Genomic DNA, 20,506 nt, shown 5'->3' with positions numbered 1-20,506 from the left:
AATAACAACTGTGCTTTCCTTGTGGTTTTTGTGAGAAGAGGGCAAACTCACAACAGCTGTCAGAAAAAGGGGGTTTGTTTAAAAAGCAAATGGCTTTGGTCTAAAGTTCATTTGGAGACCTCTCTAATTAAATAGAGAGCCGAAAGCTTAAGTTAATTAGTAATTCCCTGGGTCCAGAAATTAGACCTGTCACGAGTAGTCAAGCTCTTGGAAAGCCAAAAGGTATTGTATGTTTTTCCACACATCCCCTTTGCCTGCTCCCATCTCTGTGTAGTTAAATGGGTGTTCATTTGTGTATCTGTATATTTGGTTGTCTAATGTAAGGTAAGCACATTCTTCGCTGTCGAAATGCTCAAGCCATTAATAGTATTTTTTGTGGCATGTAAGAGGAGTGCTCAGGAGATGTTTAAGTCAGAAGCACATAGCTTGTGGCGTCAGTCAGGATACCTGCCCTATGATTATGTTTATGAAAATAATGACAGGGCTAGGGTCCTGCCGAGTACCGTCTTTAGAAAACAGCAGGGGTCTGAACTTTAAACTTTATTTTCACTCCTGCAAAAGAAGGGGAAGATCTGGTCAGCATGTCAGACAAAGTGTTTTTATGATATGTAAGGTGTCCCGTCTAGATGTGACTGTAATTGGACTGATAAGCAGAAGTTTAACAAACACGAATCAGCTGACTGTAACTCAGTGGAGAGACAAGTTGTCCCTACCTGTTCAGGCTGTAACTGAGTTATAACAAAGCACGTGAGACAGCCAGCAAACACAGCTGTGATAAAATCTGTACATTTATACAGGATTTTCTATGCTGTAAGTACTGTACCACCATTTTCGTTACTTTATACTGACAGACATTTTTCACCAGATAGGGCAACATTTGTGACATATTTTTTCCTTAAAAGGAATTTGGCAACAAGAAGTGGGAGTTGCTACATTAGTTTGTAATGCTTAATAATAGCCCTCAGAGTATCAGCTCGTTTTCTTGCAAAACAGATTTCAGAGCTGGAAACTTACTTCATGTTTTTTTTTAAATTTCAGACGTCTTTGCCAAGTATTTAAAAATCATACATTTGCTGTCTTAAAATAATTGACACAAGTTGTTTCCTAGCAGTTATAATAGCATAAAAAAGCAGAAAATATGAAACTCATGGTATTCAATGCAATATAACCAGTCGTTTATATTTGCCAGGTGGACATGAAATGCCTGCGTCAGAGACTGCTCTCTGTGTGTCTGTCTGTTAGAGTGTGCACACTATCCTTGACTGACGTGGACAGTGTTTGCTTAACCTCTTCTGCGCTGCACCGCCATGGCCTTGTGAGTTTAAATGTGTGCGCGCATGAGACTTTAGCAATGGCAGCTTTCATTTTTCATCTTCTCCAACAGTGCTTTCCCTAAACAAACATGCTGAGAGTCAGGAGGAAAGATAGTGTGGTCTGAATCAACACAAATGAGTGATATTTATATTTTTCCTGAACTGATATATATATATATATCAATACACCTCAAAAGAAAACACGTAGTTTAGAAAAAAAATATAACATACATTTTTTTTGTTTGTATTTAGCAGGATTATCAATTTCTCTGATGAATAATCCCACAATGTCACCCTTTTTGGCTTGATGTGTTTTTGCAGAGAAGAGGTGTGTGTGTGTGTGTGTGTTTGTGTATGGTCTCATGGTTTTACCTCATCCAAAAGATAAGGCTCTGATTTATGTAACAGCTTAGCCCGCTCGTACTGTGTATGTTGTGCCTTACAAGAGCATGATGAGCAGGGTAGATTATTTTTATTTAGTTCGGGCAAATCAAGGATTAAGCAGTCATCATTTTAGCACTAATCCATGTCTCTGGTGAGATGCAAAGACAAAGCGAGGCAGATTAGTAAAAACATAACACTGCAATGCAACAATTAGTTGGTGACTTGCTGTCTGTAATTGTGCAGAGACAAAGGTGGACAGTAGCCGTGCAAAACACACGTACAAGTTGTTTTTCTCTCTCGTCTCTTGGCCTATTGTTGTCACTATTTCTGTACCTCCCGCTGACTGCCAAAGTCTCATTCTCATCCTTCCTTCACCCTCAGAAGAATCCTTCATTGAAATTAGCGGTGGTTTGTCTGATTCACTCATCTGACGTAAATGTGTCTCATGATCTTTCCCGTCTGAACACACATGCACACACTCGCACATCCGCACACTCTGATTCACACACATAGACATACACACATGCATGAGCAATGAATACTTCTTTCTTAGCTCCTACCACGTGGGAGAGGGACAGTTTGCTTAAACTGTGTAAGTCAGTGTGTATGTAAGTGTGTGTGTGTGTTGCAAATTGCTTAGGAGTCTGTAAATAAAATTACATTCTTTGCTAATTGAGTTAAACTGCCCTTTCTGGAGATGTGGTGAAGAAAGATGAAAGAGCCTTATGTGTTTTTGGGTTTGTGTTTTGTAAAACTTTATATGAGTAAATGTGTGTGTGGGGTGGGGGGTATTTAATTCATTCTTAGCATTCCCAGGTGGTAACCAACAGGGGTACAGTGTGTGTACCTGCTGCATGCTCTGTACTCAAGCATAGGTTTAGTAAAAAGTTGCCAACTTAGCCGTGTAAAAGTTAAAAAGGCTGGACTTAAATCAGGATGTGGGAGTTTGCATTTGTGGTGTGTGTCGCCTGTAAGGGGGCACCCCCTCTACAAGAAAGGGGGCAAAAAGAGCAGAACAGTGTGGTCACTAGGAAGAGGGAGATAAAGAAGGGGTGGAGGGGTTCATACCAGATGTTAGGGTGATTGAGAGAAAATAAAAAAGAGGAGAAATAAATACAGAGAATGAACAGACAAGTCTTGCTGCGATAAAGGCCGCGAGAAGCAGAAAGCGACAGAATGCCATCCTCAGTTCAACTTTGCCCTCCTTCCTCTCTTTACCCAGCCACTGAATGTTAATGACTCCTCTGACCCCCACCCCAGTCCAACCCCCACCCGCCCTCAACATGCACACACATATATCCCTCCCTGTGGACACTGGCGCATTGTTTGTAGTAGTGCCTCTATTCTTTCAAACTTAATTACCTTCTTGCCTTTTGTGGTGTCAGGGGCTGGAAGTTTTGCTCCCTGGTAGTGGAGGTCGTCACACATTCTCCAACACTGCGATTGGAGGAGGGGGGGTAAAAGTAAAAATGATGAGTCCAGAGTGCTGAAGTTCTCCCATGGTGCACTTCTAAGGTGGTTTTAGTAACCCGCCGTGCACGTGCACACAGCTGTGCATGGTCATAATAGTCAGGACATAAGCTGCCCTTTGTTTGTGTGGTTCATTTCCAATCAACCCTAATTAACTTGAGAGTGTTTCCAGATTGTCGGCAAAAGAAAAATCCCCACTTTTTTTTTCACTCTCTCCAGTCTTTGCTGTTTCGAGTTTGAGCAAGAGGAGGGAAAAAAAACTGGAGGCATTAGCTATGTAGATTGGCTTTCCCTTTGATGCTGAAAAAATCTTTAGCAAGGGCAGTAAGTGGTGACTGTGACCCAGCAGCGTCTGACTGTTTATTTTCATGTTTCAGTTTGAGTTTAGTTTGAAATATTACATCTTCAAAGGCGTGAGGCTTGTGCGTATATTTAAACTGGACTCTGTAAGCCCGAAGTCCATTTGTAAGAATGTTAAATCCAGTCAAAGTTGTCTTTAATCCATTAAACTTTGTCTCTGTGAAGCTGTACAAGCAGCATATAAACACTGACACTGACCCAGGATAAACATGCTACGCAAGTGTCATGATGAAAAATTTGTGGAACTAAATTTAACTTGGCTGTAAACTCAACTGAAATCTGTAGAGTGAATTCCTCTAAGCAGTTTTGGTTGAAATATGGCCAAAGACCTCTGTAATCTGACCTAAAATCAGACTTTAGAATCCATGGATGGTTCTTGTAAGAAACTAAAAAAATGTAACATGACCTCTGGGTTCATCGTTTATTTTCATCTAGCCAACAAGTTTGCATATGTTTGCATACAACTCAATATAGTTTTTGTTTCCTATAAACTCTTTCACCTCATTTTTTTTTATCTTATCTGTCACCCTGTTTTTTAATCAACAATAGTATATCAGGTGTGAGCCTGGGGGAAGTTGGGTGTAATGTTACCTGAGCAACCAGTGAGACCAATTTACTTGTCATCAACCTGAGGGATAGAACCTGCATAGCTGATCTTAAAAAGAAAGGAAAAAAATGCTGCTTCTGTCCTCTACATTTTTCTTTTAACCCCCTCACTCTAAACCTTCTCGTTCGTCTTTTGCCTCCTTCTGCAATCTACTATCATTGATTGTGCAAAGCATAATTTGGATTTTGATTTGCTAAAAGGCATTTTAGCAGTGAGGGTAATTTGTCAAACAAGATTCCTGTGTTAAATGACGTGGCGCTCTAGGTGTCTGGGCTTTGCCGTGCAGTAATGATAAGGTGTCTTTTGGTAATGAAGGCCTTTGCTCACAAGCGAAACATAAGGAATAGGACAGGCGGATAGAAAAGGGTGTGAGGGGCACTGTTGAGTTTTACTGAAACTTGTGTCTAATATTACACCTCCAGGCATCAAACAGGGGCTGCATTAAAACCTTTTGTGAGTAAGAACTAAAGGAGTTGGTCACGCAACTCCCCTTCCCTTTCCTCCGTTTGCGTTTTTTTCCTCTTCTCTTGTTTTTAAGGCTTTAAACCAAAAGCATTAGGCCTTCCTCTGTGATTGTGATTGTGTGCACATGTGCATATGTGTTTGTGCATTAGTGCTCTTTGATGGAAGCTGAAGCTTCTCCCGCATTGTGAGGACGGAGATAATTCCCCTCTGCCTTCATCCACTTTTTTTCATCCCTTCATTTTTGCATGGCAACAAATAAACAAGTCTAATTAGACCAGAGTAGGCCTATTCATGGCTCTGACAGTGGGAGATAGATGCAGGGGCTTTCACACAGTCTTTCTCCTTTGTCTTTGGCTAACGCTTGGTGACATTTTGATAGAAGATTTGGTTTTAGACCAAGGGGCCACATGCCGGGAGAGAACTGACCTTCTAGAAGACCTTAAGAAATGGACACATAGCTGTAGTTTCACACTGTCCACTGACTTTGGTATCTAGAAAAGTATGACCACAAAGATGTATTCTGGATGTATTTTTTACTAGTCATTAAATGTGTTCACATGTTTCTCCAAACAGTTTGACAAGATGAGAAAAAATGAGAATTTTAGGACTCAATCGACCACATCACGGGTCAAGAATATGCCTAATTCCAGTCTTTACAAATGCTGTAAATATTCACCGCAGTATTAATAGTGCTGCTGCCTTTGCATTAAAATGTCAGACAGTTGGTGATGAGGAATTTGAACCCAGCAGATCCCATTGTAAACAAAGTCAGCGGTGTGGCGACACTGCAATTACAGGTTTGACATATAACAGGCTGCAACTCTGGCTAATGCTCAATAGTCCGACAAGACAAAAACAAAGGAGGAGACTCTGGCATCACCACCTGTTTTGTAGCTCAAGTCTGAATTGTTTGCATGTTGTAAAGTTTTATGATGTATTAGCACATTAATTTCACATTGATAAACCAAAATCACAATTGTGTTCCTAGCAAATGTGTAGCCATCAAGCAACTTATTTGCTTTTGTATTAAGTTCTTGATAATCAAATTTTTTTCCAACTTGTGTGATATATAGAACTTTCAATCTGACTTCCATTTGAAGATGATTCATAGTGTGAATAATCAGTTTGATTAAAAAGTACATATATAAAAAACTAAAAGACAAATCCCCTCCTTCAGATTGCCTCTTCGTCTCTCAGTGAGCTACTGAAAAGCAGATGGACGGATAGGGGAAAGAGAGCAAAGGGGCGGGTAGAGAAAAACAAAAGACTAAGGAGTCTCTTAGCCCCTTTCACCCATCAGAACTTGCAGTGTCCAAAGCAGGCATTCCTGGGCTATTATTTGCCTCTCACTGGATCTGATCTGCCACTTTAATTACCTTAATGTTATGTGTGTCCGTTTCTGTCTGTGTGTGTTTGTGTGTGGGTGTGTGTTTGTCAGCCTGTGTCCGTGTGCATACGTGTGAAAGCAAGGGGACATGCTTAATTAAAAAACAGAGGTAGGAGCAGCTCAGGCCACCTCTTTTGTTCTCCTGTTAAAAGAAGGGAACTGTTTCTGTGGTGTGGAAAACCCTTCATTGTTAGTTTCTCTCTATGTATCTGTCTGTCTATTTCACTCTTACAAATGAAAGTAGTCTGGTTGGTTAGCAGAGCGGAGGAAGCCAGTGGGGGAGAGAACCAGGAATGTTTTTTAGCTAGTAGTAATATGATCTGCCTTAAAAGAAAGACAAGTGGGCACCACTGCTGAGAAAGGTGTGAAACCATGGAGATGGAGCAAAACAAAAAGAAGGAAGGATGGGACTGACTACAAGTTGTTACTGTGTACGTCAGTGGAATGTGAGTTGTGCTATCAGAAATGTAATTTAGATTACATTTGAAAATTGAATTATCAAACTTACTTAATAACGAAAGAGTTACTTAACTGTCCTCTAAAGATTTAAACAAGGTAAATTTCCAAGTTTTTGAGTGAACTTCATTTTTACCCATGATCCATTGCTTTTTGAATATGCAGTTTAAAATGATCTTGTTAAACAAACAAACAAACAAAAACCCCTCCATAGTCTATAACTTTTGAACAAAACAAAACAAACAGCACAAGTATGTTGTAGCAAGTGTAAGCAAAAATGATCTATTTAACATCAAGTATTTATCACAATAGGTTGCTCTGTTGGCGGCAAGAGTAATCGGTTCAATTAGAATCAAAGGGAACAAAATAATGGACAGTTATGTTATTGTTGGCAGGCAGCACACATGTAAACAGCTCTTAACCTGTTAGCATTAGGGGGGATGATGTGTCAGTGCCAAGTGTTTAACACACTGGCTTAACCATGAGACATAATTCCATTCTTAAAGAGATGCATAATTCATAAACCGCAGTGTTTTATGTCCGAGCTACAATTCAAAGGGGTTGCTCCCCAATGAAATAAGCAGTGAAATGACACCACTGACAAGTAGTAAATCCTGTCGCATGTGCCGCATTAGCCCTCAAACCCACTGCTTCTGAGCAGCTTTACCCACAAAATCACATGTAACACAGACCTTTAGAAGAGGAGCAAATGAGCAAAATATTAAGTAGTTTTATATATGTTAAACTGCAAGAAGAAGTACAGTATATTTGCTTTGGTATCATGTGAATGTTTCAATATGGTAACAGTTTGAATAAGCCTAAATTCCACTCTTCTCCATTTTTGTTTTTTGCTCTACATATGTAAAGTAAACCATGCAGCAATCTTTAAAATGAGCTTATACATTATAAAGGAAAAAGTCTGAGTGCGTGTGCCATTACTACACATTCTTGTAGCATGATTCATTTTCCCTGTTTCATCGTCTTGCTTTAGAATGCAAGACTAATTGCTGCTAATGTTTCTGCAATTACAATTAGTGTTAACATGAAAACACATGGTTGCATATAAAGCTGTTATCTCTAAGATGTTTGTCTTAAGCTTGAAACAACATAAGCCAAAAACGTTTCAAAACTATTTTCATGATTCGTTATAAGTGAAACTGACCTAAAGATCCATGATTTAACTCTTTAGATTGATAGACTTATGCTAGGAAACAGATTTTATCATGTACATGTCACACATTTGCATCTTACCTATTTCCTCCAACTGATAAGTACTAAAATTCATTTTCTCCTCTTTGTGATTTTTTTTTTAATCTCATGAATACACATGAATGAGACACATAAAACTTAATTTCTTTCTTTTTATCTATTACTAGTCCCATGGAATCATCTCTGGGATTTATCAGATTAAACCTGATTGCTGCGCATGCACACACATGCACCATCAAAACACACAGACTCGTTTTTGATTTCATTCCTCACGCTTTCACTGTCCCTCCCACCAGCTTTGTTTAGCCGTGGATTGTTGTGGATTAATCCTCTAATTGCTTTGTAGCTTTGTTGTGAGTAAAAGGCAGTGCCGAAAAGAGAGAGAATTAAGCAGCAGGTGGATTGGGTTAAAGGTTAACATGACTCTTTATAGCTTTCTTTTAATGCTAGTTCCTTTACACACAAGTATCTGAAAGGAGCTGGTACTGTATCAAGTGAAGAGACTGGCATGCAGAAGCTGTTCTCATTTGTTGCATTTAGCTGAGCAAGAATGTATTTCCTTTAAAGTAGAAATGGAACTTTGGCTCTCAAGCTTTTAGAACAAAGCTTTGCCTTTAATTACAGCTTGAAAATATTTTCTAATGTGTGTTTGTGGACTTTAGGGGGTATATATGAGATGCATGTTCATGGGTGCCTTAGCATTTGTACCTTATTGTGAAAAGCCAACAGATAGAGGCAGTGAGGGGTTGAAAGATGGGCTGCCACCCAGGATTGATAACATCTCACTGGTATTCCAAACACCATTCTTCATTGAAGCCAGCTCTTTCTGTTATGTGTGTGTTTTCATTATTTCTTTTTTTCCTCTGCCACATTAAACAAAATAATATAATAAAATAAGACATTTTGTTTTAACTTTCTATTTATTACTGTAACCCACAGCTACTCTACTTTCTTCAGTAGTTTAATGGACCATCATTACTTTTGTTTATCAATGATTTTGTTTCTTCTGTGCATATAGGAATATATAAGAATTGTATATTCCTATATGAATTGTTGTTTAACTTGATTCTACAAAATTAACTTTTTTCTCTCTTTCTCTTTCTAAAATTCAGGTCCCTACTGGGCTGGATGAGATGAGATCCCTATGTAGTGGTCATCATGGCAACTTGTGACTCTCCCCCCATGGTGTCGTCACGGCAGCAGGAATATGGTGGCCAGAGGTTGGATGCTGCTGCTGAGGACAACTCAGTTGTCTCCATGGAGTCCAGTGTCACAAATGGCAACAACAACCAGTCATTGCCTGCTGCCAGTGGAGAGCCAGAAAATGGCCTCGGAGGGCCTGTTTTAAGCCCACTTAGGTCTACTACTACCCCCACCACTGTCAGTGCAACCATCGACCCTGTAACTGAGCAGAGTCGGAGAGAAAGCTTTACTATCGGTAACAAAGGGAATGTTACTGGAACTTTACCAGGAGTAGGAGGAGGAGCAGCTTTGGGTTCGGACTGTTCTGCCCCTGCCACATCTCCTGTGGCACCGGCAAAGGAGATCCCCTGCAACGAATGTTCTAATTCCTTCTCCAGTTTACAAAAATATATGGAGCACCACTGCCCTAATGCCCGCCTGCCTATTGCTGGAGATCACGAGGAAGATGAGGAGGTTGAAGGAATGATAGGGGAGGAGAGTGAGGATGAAGGAGATCGAGAGGTGGGTGCTGCAGAAGTCGGGGATGTAAACAGTGAGATGGAGATGGAAGAGGATAGTGATGTGGAGAACCTGTGTGGCGAGATCATCTACCAGCCCGATGGCTCTGCCTTTATCCTGGAGGACTCCAAAGAGCAGTGTGGCAACCAGGGGGGGCTCTCGGGGGCTCTTCAATTCAGGGGCCTGCTGTCCCCCCAGACCTTCCCCAATGCCCTGGGCAATAGTGGTCAGAGTGGCCTGAGCCCAGGTGGTGAACGGTTGGAGCAGCCCGCTGCACCCATGTCCTTCTACCCCCAGATCATCAACACCTTCCACATTGCCTCATCCCTTGGGAGTAAATCCCTCACGGCCGACCACCCCTCCTTCCCAAATACCTCAGTGGGAGGGCTGGCGGGCGCTGGTCCTGTGTTGCACAGTTTTCGTGTCTATGACCTCCGCCATAAGAATGACAAGGACTATCTGACGGCGGATGGTGCAGCCAAAAACTCCTGTGTGTCCAAAGATGTCCCCAACAATGTGGACTTGTCCAAGTTTGAGGGCTGTGTGGCTGATGGGCGGCGGAAGCCTGTACTGATGTGTTTCCTGTGCAAGCTGTCTTTTGGCTACAGCCGTTCCTTCGTGACACATGCTGTTCATGACCACCGTATGACCCTGAATGAGCAGGAACAGAAGCTACTGAGCAACAAGCATGTCTCTGCCATCATCCAGGGCATCGGCAAGGACAAAGAACCTCTTATAAGCTTTCTGGAACCAAAAAAACCCCCAAACGCTGTGCTACCCCACTTTCCCTCACCTGCCAACTTCCTAGGGCCAGACACGGGGCTTCGAGGCTTGTGGAATGCTTTCCACAGTAGTGGGGAGAATGCAGATTCTCTTCAGGCAGGCTTTGCCTTTTTGAAGGGCAGTGCCAGCAGCTCCTCTTCTGACCAAACCCCCAGAACCCAAATCATGCCAAAGGCTGAGACCAACCCAAACCTCGGGGGAGGGGCTGGTGCCCACAGAACCCCCAGTGGGAGTTCTGCTGCTGCTGTCATTGGTGGCAGCCTGGAAAGTCGGAACTCTGATAGTGACTGCAAAGGTCACGTTAGGGACACATGCACTTTGCAACCCAATGGGCTGGACCTGAGCCAGTACCCGCCCATAAAGCGGGAGCCCAGTACTGTGGGAGAAGAAAGTCCAGAACAGGATGAGGACACTTACTCAATTTGTGGAGGAGCAGAAATGGAGGCAAATGAGGAGGAGGAACAGGCCATGACCATGGCAGTGACAGGCCAAGGAGCCAGCTGCACCAGTAGCAAAGATTTCCCTCTCTTAAACCAAAGTATTTCCCCCCTTTCCAACAGTGTGCTTAAGTTAAACAGTGACAGCAAAGGCCCTGCGTCCACCTCCTCTTACTCCCTGCCTGTGTCTGAGAAGCTGGAGATGGAGAAGAGCTTTTTATCCAATGCCCTGGCAGCTGCCAGAGAGCGGGAGAGCAGCAATGATTCTACAAGTGAAGGCATGACGGGACGAGATGGGACATCACCCTCCTCCAACCCCATTGACATGATGATGCGCAGAGATGACGAGAGTCCTGGGCCTCTTCATCAAAACACAGGAAATCCTAGTACACCTGGAACTCCTGGAACTCCTGGCACCCCTGGACCAGGTGAAGGATCCCCAGGCAGTGGGGTGGAGTGCCCCAAATGTGACACAGTCTTGGGATCGTCACGGTCTCTTGGAGGGCACATGACAATGATGCATTCACGTAACTCATGCAAGACGCTGAAGTGTCCAAAGTGTAACTGGCATTACAAGTACCAGCAAACACTAGATGCTCACATGAAGGAAAAACACCCAGAATCTGGTGGATCATGTGTGTACTGTCGCACAGGACAGCCTCACCCTCGTTTAGCTAGGGGCGAAAGCTATACCTGTGGATACAAGCCTTTCCGCTGTGAGGTCTGTCCACTGTTTATTTATTTATTTTTTTCATCTATTGGATAACAGTTTTCCTTTTTGTTGACTTTTAGGATTGTTACAGTTAAAATACTGCCTGTATTGTGTTTCTATGGATTTGTTAATTTTTTTTTTTTGTTAATTCTTTGGATTTTTATGGTGGATTTGCCATGTTATCTACAAATATTTGTTATCTGCTTATTTTACATGGGCATACTGAAGTAGTTTCTTTTGAATTGTTTTTTTCAGTCACATGCCTTCAGCTAAACTTATGAAAACTTGTATTTAAGTTTCTGTGATAGATGCTTTTGCTTACCATATTATTTTGTCTAATATTTTTTTCTCTTTTAGGTATGCAATTACTCAACCACCACCAAAGGAAACCTTAGCATCCACATGCAGTCGGACAAGCATTTAAATAATGTGCAGACACTCCAGAATGGTGGCACTGAGGCACAGTACAACCATAACCATGCCAACCCTGTGCCCAGTGCAAGCCTTGGTGGAGGCTGTGGTGCACCCTCGCCCTCCAAGCCAAAACAGAAACCCACTTGGCGCTGTGAGGTAATGAATGGGACAAAACACAGCATAGTGTAGTAACATACCAATTAATTCGTTGGACTGACTGCACAATGAGGCAGTTATTTCTCTGTGCGTCACAGTGTCTATTATTTTTTCTTAGCAAGATCATCTGACTTTTGGTATAAAAGGGAATATCTTATACATCCTGGCAATAATTTTCAGTAATTAGAGCATTCATTGCAAATTTAGCTTCGTGGTCTCAATTATGTTGCTATACATGCATTTTGTTGGTTTCTGAATCTATATTTTATTGCTGTTGTAGTCAGTCCTCAGTTTTGTAATTTATTCTTAGTTTTAAAATAGTTTTGTTTGTAGCATAATTTTAGGCTTACACCGTTTTATCAAAGTATCAAAGTTTGACATCCACCTTGCTTTTTTTAGGTGTGCGACTACGAGACCAATGTGGCACGGAACTTACGAATCCATATGACCAGCGAGAAGCACATGCACAACATGATGCTGCTCCAACAGAACATGAAGCAAATCCAGCACAGCCTCCATCTGGGCCTGGCCCCTGCCGAGGCAGAGCTGTACCAGTACTACCTGGCTCAAAACATGGGCCTCGCAGGAGTAAAACTGGAGAACCCAGCTGGCAATGGTGGGCCAGATGCCCAGATGATGATTAACCCCTTTCAGTTAGATCCAGCAACTGCTGCTGCTCTTGGATCGGGCCTAGGTAAATGATTCTAGATTTAATACATAAAACGAAAAAATAAACATGCATGACTCACAGGTTGTCAATTAAAAAGCATGAAAAAAGGCTTTTTTTGTTGCCCTGTAACTTGTAATTCCGTTTTCTTTGGTTCATTTTTTTTTACACGGACAGTTTTATTTCATTTATCTGATGCCATCTAGGTGTTCTTTTTATCTTTGTGTTTCCTTTGTTCCTCTTCATCTTTATCTATGCCCTCTCACCCTCTTGTTTTCTGCTTCCATCTTTTTTTTTTTTTTTTTTTTTTTGCCTTGGCCCCCTACCCTTGCTCTTCTCTCTTTTTTCTCTGTCTCTTATCTCCGCTCTCATATGGTTCCTCTGTCATTGTCTCTTTTCTCTGACCCCTCTCACTGATTAAAAAATGATTATGAGATGCCACATGAGAATTATTCTTAATCTTTCATTTGTAATTTTCTTAAGTCAGCTTAATCCTCCTGCCTCTACACCACAACCACCATCATCGCAATACACACACACACACACACTAACAAACCTTTACTCGTTCTGGACAGAACATAGAAATATACACACACACATATACACATCCTCTCAAACAGCAGGAAGCGGATTCCCGGAGGAGTGAGAGAGATTTAACAATGACCCTGCAGTGCCGCACACCCACTCCCTCCTTTAGTGTGGAGGTCACAGCCCAGCTAGCAGATGTACTCTCAGTGAATTACACTGATAACTCACAGCTCCCCATAGTGAGCACAGATGTGCATAGGTTGGAATAGTGTGAGCGGGAAATTAATTTATAGTCAAACTTATATTTACAAGCCCTCAAAGATTAGGAACCACAGTCAATATATACATTAATCATCTTGATGGTGGATTAACATGTTGCAACTTTCTATATTGTCCCACCATATACAGTTAGGAGCATGTTTATTTTTCCCCACATGCAATCAATTCAATGCAATTTATTTTTGTTTTAATAACTGTGCCCTAATTAGAAAAATTTACCACGCACAATAATGAACCAGATGATGTGTTTGCATACAGTGTTGTGATATCTGGAGAAAAAAACAAAGCAAAACAAAAAAAAAACGAATACAAAATCATGATTAGCTTTGATAACATGGATAGAAGGACAATGATGGGATCAAACGGGAGAGTTAATTACATTTGCATGAATGGCAGATCTGTTTTTTTTTTTGTTCTAGGTTTGGTGGGCAGAAGAAAAGGAATGCATCTGTAATGCATTGATCAGCTTTTTAAAACTGTGTGTGGATGCAAGAAAAGCCTAGAGAGCTAAAACCATTGTGCCACTATTGCTGAGAGCAGTAATTAAAGCTACCTGATGAGCAAGTTAGCGAGTTGAAAAGGATGATTGTAATTGATCCTGATTCAATCCTATTAAGGTTTTTTATAGACAAGATTTTGTAAGTAGCCCTAGTCTTCTGTGAGGCTTTATTTTATCAAATCCTTTTGTGTGAGTGAGGCTGGCATGGAAGATAATTCTTTTTCCACAATTTATTTTGTTTAATAAAAAAGTGCCTTTTTTCTTTCTCTCAATACTTCATCGTCCCATACACATGGCAGCATTTCATTTTCCCCACGACTATGTATTTTGGTCACTTTTGATTATTTTTTTTTAAATTTACTATTCTTCCTGTGATCCACGCTGCCCGTCTTTTGTCTGACTTTTTGTGTCACATACTTATTTTATTGTTTTTTTAGATTTTGACTTTTAAAATGTGCTTTTTTATTTCTATTCAGCTGTCTAACCTGTGTTTTTACTCATTTTTTTATAGTGAATAATGACCTATCAGCAGAGCTGCGTCTTGCCAGTGGCCAGCTGATATCAGACGATCTATCCCTGGTATCTTCAGGTGGAATGGGGGGCATGTCTTCGTCAGACCCCTCCCTCTCCTCCTTGTCACCACCTATCAGTGACCCCTCGCTGCGCCTCTACCAGTGTGCTGTGTGCAACTGCTACTCTACAGACAGCCTAGAGGCTCTCAACACTCACATCAATGCTGAGCGCTCCCTGCCTGAAGAGGAATGGCGCTGTGTGGTGGGTGATGTCTACCAGTGCAAGCTCTGCAGCTATAACACTCAGCTCAAGGCCAACTTTCAGCTGCACTGCAAGACAGACAAGCACATGCAGAAGCACCAGCTGGTGGCCCACATCAAGGAGGGAGGCAAGGCCAACCAGTGGAGATTAAAGTGTGTGGCCATTGGTAACCCTGTGCACCTCAAGTGTAACGCCTGTGACTACTACAGCAACAGCGTGGATAAACTGAGACTACATGCTACCAACCAGAGGCATGAGTCTGCCATCCGCCTCTACAAGGTAAAAACACTGTTTGCTTGTGATGTGCTAATGATGTCCTGACAGAAGAATAAAAACAATAATGAAACATGTAATGATAGGAAGAAAATGCCTATCAAAAGGCATTTGAATAAGAAAAAATGGTTTTGACAGCACAACGATACATGAAAAAAAGCATGCATATTTTTGTTTTGGTTTTTTTTAGATTTGATTCGATCCCCTTAAGCAGCACCACACAGGCAGAAAGTTCCCATGAGAATAGAATGACAAAGATAGAAAAGGTCACTGTGAAAGTACCGTAGAAGATCTTCATCTGATATGGTTACATTTCCTGCTTGTGAGAAGCTGGCACTAATGTTTTTTTAATCTCACACACACCATGGACTAGCAGTGAAGTATTTCAGAATTTTGATTATCTTCTGTTGTCCCTTTTAGCTATTTCTTCCAGCTATTGATGATGATTCTGGAGCAATTAAACAAAAAAGATAAGGATGAACAATGCAGTTTTGTGCTGGAGAATAGAACTGCAAAAGTGGGCTAATACTGTTCATATTAATATTTTACATTTGGTCCCAACGTTGTATACATATATATACACACACAAAATTGTAAATTAAACAATTAATATAATGCTTATATTAATTTATAAAAATTGTCAAGTTAAATTTTCATGACTAAGTAACCTTAGCAAACAGAAATGACTATAAGACAGTCAGTTTTACAGATATTCATCTCCTATGTTGTGTTCTAATAACTGACAGTCATCCTCAACACATGATTTGAGTTCTATCACATTTAACACAATCTTGCAATATTACGAGATTACACATAATGTCATTCACAAGGTTTGAACAAAATGCCTATATCGCTGTCCCTTCTCATTTTAAAATGATCTTGGTCTAAAACTAAATTTGCTTAATCAACTTGACATGACCTTTAGTTTGAAATAGTGTTTATTATTTGCTATTACCATGACATCCCATTTTGTATGCAAACAAAACAAATATGCCTATTTTGCATGACTTTTTTTAAATGATGGCCTGCTGCCGTGTTGCTGTATCAGTTGTCCATCAAAAAAGTGAGCCTGGGATGAAGGTAATTAACTAATTAAAGTGTTTGCACATTTAGCAATAAGTAGCTCATGCAAAGGAAATCCAATATGTCCCATATTTGGCATATTTCTTTTTCCATATATTTTTAGGGATTAATTTTCTCATTTGGATTTATTTTCTTCATCCTAATAGGATGCTGTTACATTCCCAAGGCCTTAACCTACAGGACAAGATACAGTGCATTGCATTAATTAGGCTTTCTTTACAACTTTACGTACCATTCTCCAGTGAGAAGTCTTTGAGTGTTAGTACAGTTTATTTTTGTGCCTTGCATCAAGGAACCAAAGCACTAAGAGTATTAAAAGACTGTTTGTGTTCTTATGTGAAAACATGAGTTAGTTTTTGCAGGTTTACAATCATTTCAAAATCTCTTACTGTTTCTTACATATAGTTTCAGGTTCTAACTGGATTAGGCTAATTGGCATTCTTGGGGATATCTGAAACAGTCTTAGCCGACTTAAACAGGATGTTCATATTAACTCAAGATTGTCCACAGTCTGGCAAAGACTGAACCTGGCACGAGATGAATTGGAGATGTTTCTGCTTGAGGGAAATTTAGAAATTCTTAGTAAACATGCTGCTTGTACACTTGACAACTTTACCTGAGGTCTTAGCATATTAAATCAGCATGATTAATTGACCTAAATCAGGGTCTCCTTATTGTCAAAGGAAGATTTGAGTGCAGGTCCATGTGTCTATCTGTGTACACATATACAACCATTTGAGAATGGTGAGTCACTTTTGCTTGTGTTTTCAGATGATTCAATATGAGCTCCTTTCCAGAAAAGTAACCAAGGTTGCACTGCTAAACATTAGCAGTCATTTAGTGACGTAAAAACCTATAAATGTCAGTGTGACTAAATGTACAAATTAAAGTTCTTTCAACAGTATAGAAATGTAATCACAAAGCTTATTTTATGAAATTTTGAAATTTATTCTTGTTTTACTTTTAAAAAAGTTAAAGACTTAACCCCAGTATGGTTAAGGCAAGTAAGGGTCATCCCAGTGTCCCCTGAGTGCACCCGAGCACCCCTGTTCCTCATCCACCCACCCACCTACTCCACAGGCCTCAACAAATCTGTTCTACAGATGACGCTTTTAATGCCTCTGGCAGAAATTCCACTATTTTACCCTTGGACATGTGGTGGTAAAGCGGAGAGAGAGGTGTAGAGAAAGCATAGATGGAACTGAGTGAGCTGCAGAGGAAAAAAAATCATTATTTGACCAGAAAAACACCACTCCTTTTATGTATTGGCAGAGGTGAAAAGCACATGGGGATAGAGGTAGCTTGGCCGGGCGCATAAAAGATCTGAGTGTTGACGACTTTACCATCTGGCTTTTTGGAAACAGAGAATATCTTTATGGCATGGGAAACCATTTGAAGATACAAACAAAAAGCATATTCAGGAAATTGTATGGCCGCTTTGTAGAGGCAATTGAGTACTTCTGAGGGGAATTGAGAGTTTGAAAGTGTCTTTTTTTCCAGACTTTGAAACAGCAAAAGGGAAATGACATTAGCAGTTCATGGACATCAAGTCTTCTGGTGTCCAAGGCACAGCAGGTGGCGCAGGAACTCTCAGGCCTTACATGGGAAAAACAGAGTTCTACAACTTGCTGCCTATTGAAGAAGAAATGTAAGAAATTTGAATAGTCCAAGTTTATTTAACATTAAAACACTTCCGTTTGGAGTACTTCTACACAATATCTCTCATAACTCAGCTTTTAGTTTAACACAGAATGTATGAACCTCACTTCTCAGTAATGTTGTGGCCATTAAGTAAATTCATCTGAAGCATTGTGAATAGCAAAATAAAGAGATGTTTTAATGTAAAGTTTGTGGACTATTAGCCCTTGATGTAAACTCAGCTGTAAGTCGATGTGTCCATAGCTTGCCTGGCTCATATTTAGCTTAGCGTTGAATATTATGATGTGTGGCTTTATTATTATTTTAAATAACAAACATTGGCCTTTATACACATGGAGTTGGGAGTAAATCTGTCAGTGCCATTCACAAGTCCCGCCTGGATAAGTGGGGGTTCAGCTTGTATTGAACATATGTGTTTGTGTGCATGTCTCCCAGTAGAGCTTTGAGGTTAAGATCTTTGCTGTGCTTGCCCCTGGGTCATTGGGAGTTGAGAATGTTCATGGTCAATGTGGCATAGTCAAGGACCACACACACATGTACACACACTGTGTCTCAGAGGTCATGGCACCTGTTTCTCAGATGGCTGTTTAAATAAATCTTAGATTCTTCTAAATTGCTACCAGTCTGTTCAACTTTCCATGATAATTTTACCAGAAATTATTGTTTGGGGTCCACTGCACTTCTCCATATCTTATTTTTTGACCACTTTCCACCGTTCCATTCTTTCTTCACAATCTCCTTTTAACTAAGAACTTTTAGTTCTTAAAATGCTTCCTACTTTTTATGACCAACTTTGAGAGACAGAAAACATTTAGCTGGGGTGCATAAGACAAAAACTCATATATGAAGTGCTTCTGTCTTGCTGTCTCACACTTTTTCACCACCTGTGTTTTAGCCACTCTCTTTGTTTAGTCTCTGACTCTCTTTTATCCTAGCTCGCTCTTTCTGCCTCACCCCTGGGGAGCAGCAGATAGGCCATCTCATTACCTATGATCCTCTTGGCAACACAGGGGCTTGGAATCATGGGGTAGGGGGGGAATTAAACCAGTGGTTTAAAAGGCGGAGGGAGAAAAGGGAGTTAAAGAGGAAAAGAGCCTTGTTTTGGAGTTACAGATTTTATATGTGTAATTTATCTCCATTAGGTCTTTCTCTTTATTTCCTCTACCAATATCAATAAAGGCATTTTTTTCTTTAATTATTCAATCTCTGACCCCCTTCCTCAAATTTAATTTTCCTCAATTTCTCTCAAATGGCAGCAGCTTTTCTTGCACATCTGTGATATTAGGTCCACTACTGCGCCTTGGCTATTAGCAAGGGTCAACCCTGCTCGCTCTCATTTAAAAATCAAATGGCCCAATATATATGCAGCCCAAATTATTGGACTGTCATTTGGACTTGTGTGATGGGGAAATGGACAGGAGATTGACTCCCATAGATTTGCATAAAATATCATTGTGCTGTTCCCTAGAATAGAATAGAGTCTGGGTCTATTTCAAATGCATGGCACCGTTTATGACACATTCACACACACATACACATAAGTTCGTATGTACACACAGAGGTATAGTGCTACATACATTTATAGAGATGCACTCAGACAAATGTGGTTATCAGGTTACCATTTTCCACTTGAGTCCATGCGCACTTATACCAGACACAAGCTGTTGATAACAGTGTCCTTGTCTTACACTCACATACAGACTTAAAGAGTTGCTATTCTCTTCAAAAAGGAATCTTCTCAGACACTTCACACTAGATGCTACTTGACTGCCAAATATAGGTTTCATGTTCTGTCATAGTATGTAAGATGCTGCCAAGAGTTCAGCACTGTAAACCTAAATAGACAAATAAATTTACTGGAGCTTTTTTGGCAGAAAGCTTGTCTGTCTTTACCGCTTTCTCATTTTCTGCATCTGTGCAAGGCAAATAGATGCCGGTTAGTAGATTAGTCAAATAGTCTCCTCTTTCACCTGCGTGGAGATTACAATGGAAATCTTTCAGAGGTCAGGGGGCGGGGTGCTGGGGGTGGTGGCTAATTAAAGCATAAAAGCAGGTGTGTGCATGTGTGCGTGTGTTTGTGTGCATGCTGTCCCTGTAGCTTTGTGTTTAAGGGGGAGGTTTGAATGGATGGATGTCCCCACCCTTGCCCTTCTTCCTAATAATCCTCATAGATATTAATAAGAGTTGCGCCCATTCTCCTACCAACGCCTTTACCAGATGGTCGGTAGAGCATTTGCTTGTGTGTTTGTGCATGCGTCTGTATATGCAGTGTCCAGCTTTGATCCAGCTTTTGGCTGACACTCGTATGTAATGCTTACTTACTCTCATCACCCCCCCCNGGACCATGTCAGCTCATACGTCTCCTGTGGCGGAGCTCTTGGTGCCGTGGGGGCTCCATGAGGCCGCCGTGTTACCACCACCACCACCACACACAGGCATGCACATTTTCCTTGACTCCCCATTGAATAAGGCTTGCAGACTGTGATGTACATGTCTTTTGTTTTTCTTTTGGAAAGGTGTGTTTTGTATGTGTGAGACAGAGATGTAGATACAAGTTTTATTCATTTATTTTTTTCATATGATTAGCTTGATGTGATCCTCTTCATACCCGTTCCCACCCCTCACAGTGGGTCATTTGGGTTGTGTCCTTGTGCAGGAGACTGTGAAGCAGATCTGGGCTGACAGGTATGGGAACGATAGCAGAAGGGGGTGGAAGTTGAGGGGGTGGGGTATAGACAGGAGTTGTGAAGTCTGAGAAAAGATTGAGGGGGGGTCTGTATCTTCCAGACCACCAAAAGGAAGGGAACATTGCAGGGATACAAGAACAAAGAAGCTGGCAGGAGTCTGTCTTTTTGTTTTTGTCTTCCCCCATTCCCCCACCGCACCTCAC

General features: G+C 41.0%; 1 protein-coding gene across 3 annotated transcripts in view; it reads left to right on the top strand.

Annotated features, from left to right (window-relative positions):
- Positions 1–20,506, top strand: part of zfhx4 (zinc finger homeobox 4) — an 81,585-nt gene that overhangs the window by 13,593 nt on the left and 47,486 nt on the right. For all 3 annotated transcript variants that reach the window (XM_017428407.3, XM_017428409.3, XM_037973076.1), the window contains exons 2-5: positions 8,764–11,293; positions 11,642–11,854; positions 12,254–12,548; positions 14,339–14,880. In XM_017428407.3, the coding sequence (XP_017283896.1) occupies positions 8,810–11,293; positions 11,642–11,854; positions 12,254–12,548; positions 14,339–14,880 (3,534 nt within the window). In that variant the 5' untranslated portion in view covers positions 8,764–8,809. The remainder of the gene's footprint in view (positions 1–8,763; positions 11,294–11,641; positions 11,855–12,253; positions 12,549–14,338; positions 14,881–20,506) is intronic.

Source organism: Kryptolebias marmoratus, linkage group LG21, assembly GCF_001649575.2.
Source record: "Kryptolebias marmoratus isolate JLee-2015 linkage group LG21, ASM164957v2, whole genome shotgun sequence".
Taxonomy (NCBI): domain Eukaryota; kingdom Metazoa; phylum Chordata; class Actinopteri; order Cyprinodontiformes; family Rivulidae; genus Kryptolebias; species Kryptolebias marmoratus.
This window is presented reverse-complemented; position numbering and strand designations above follow the sequence as displayed.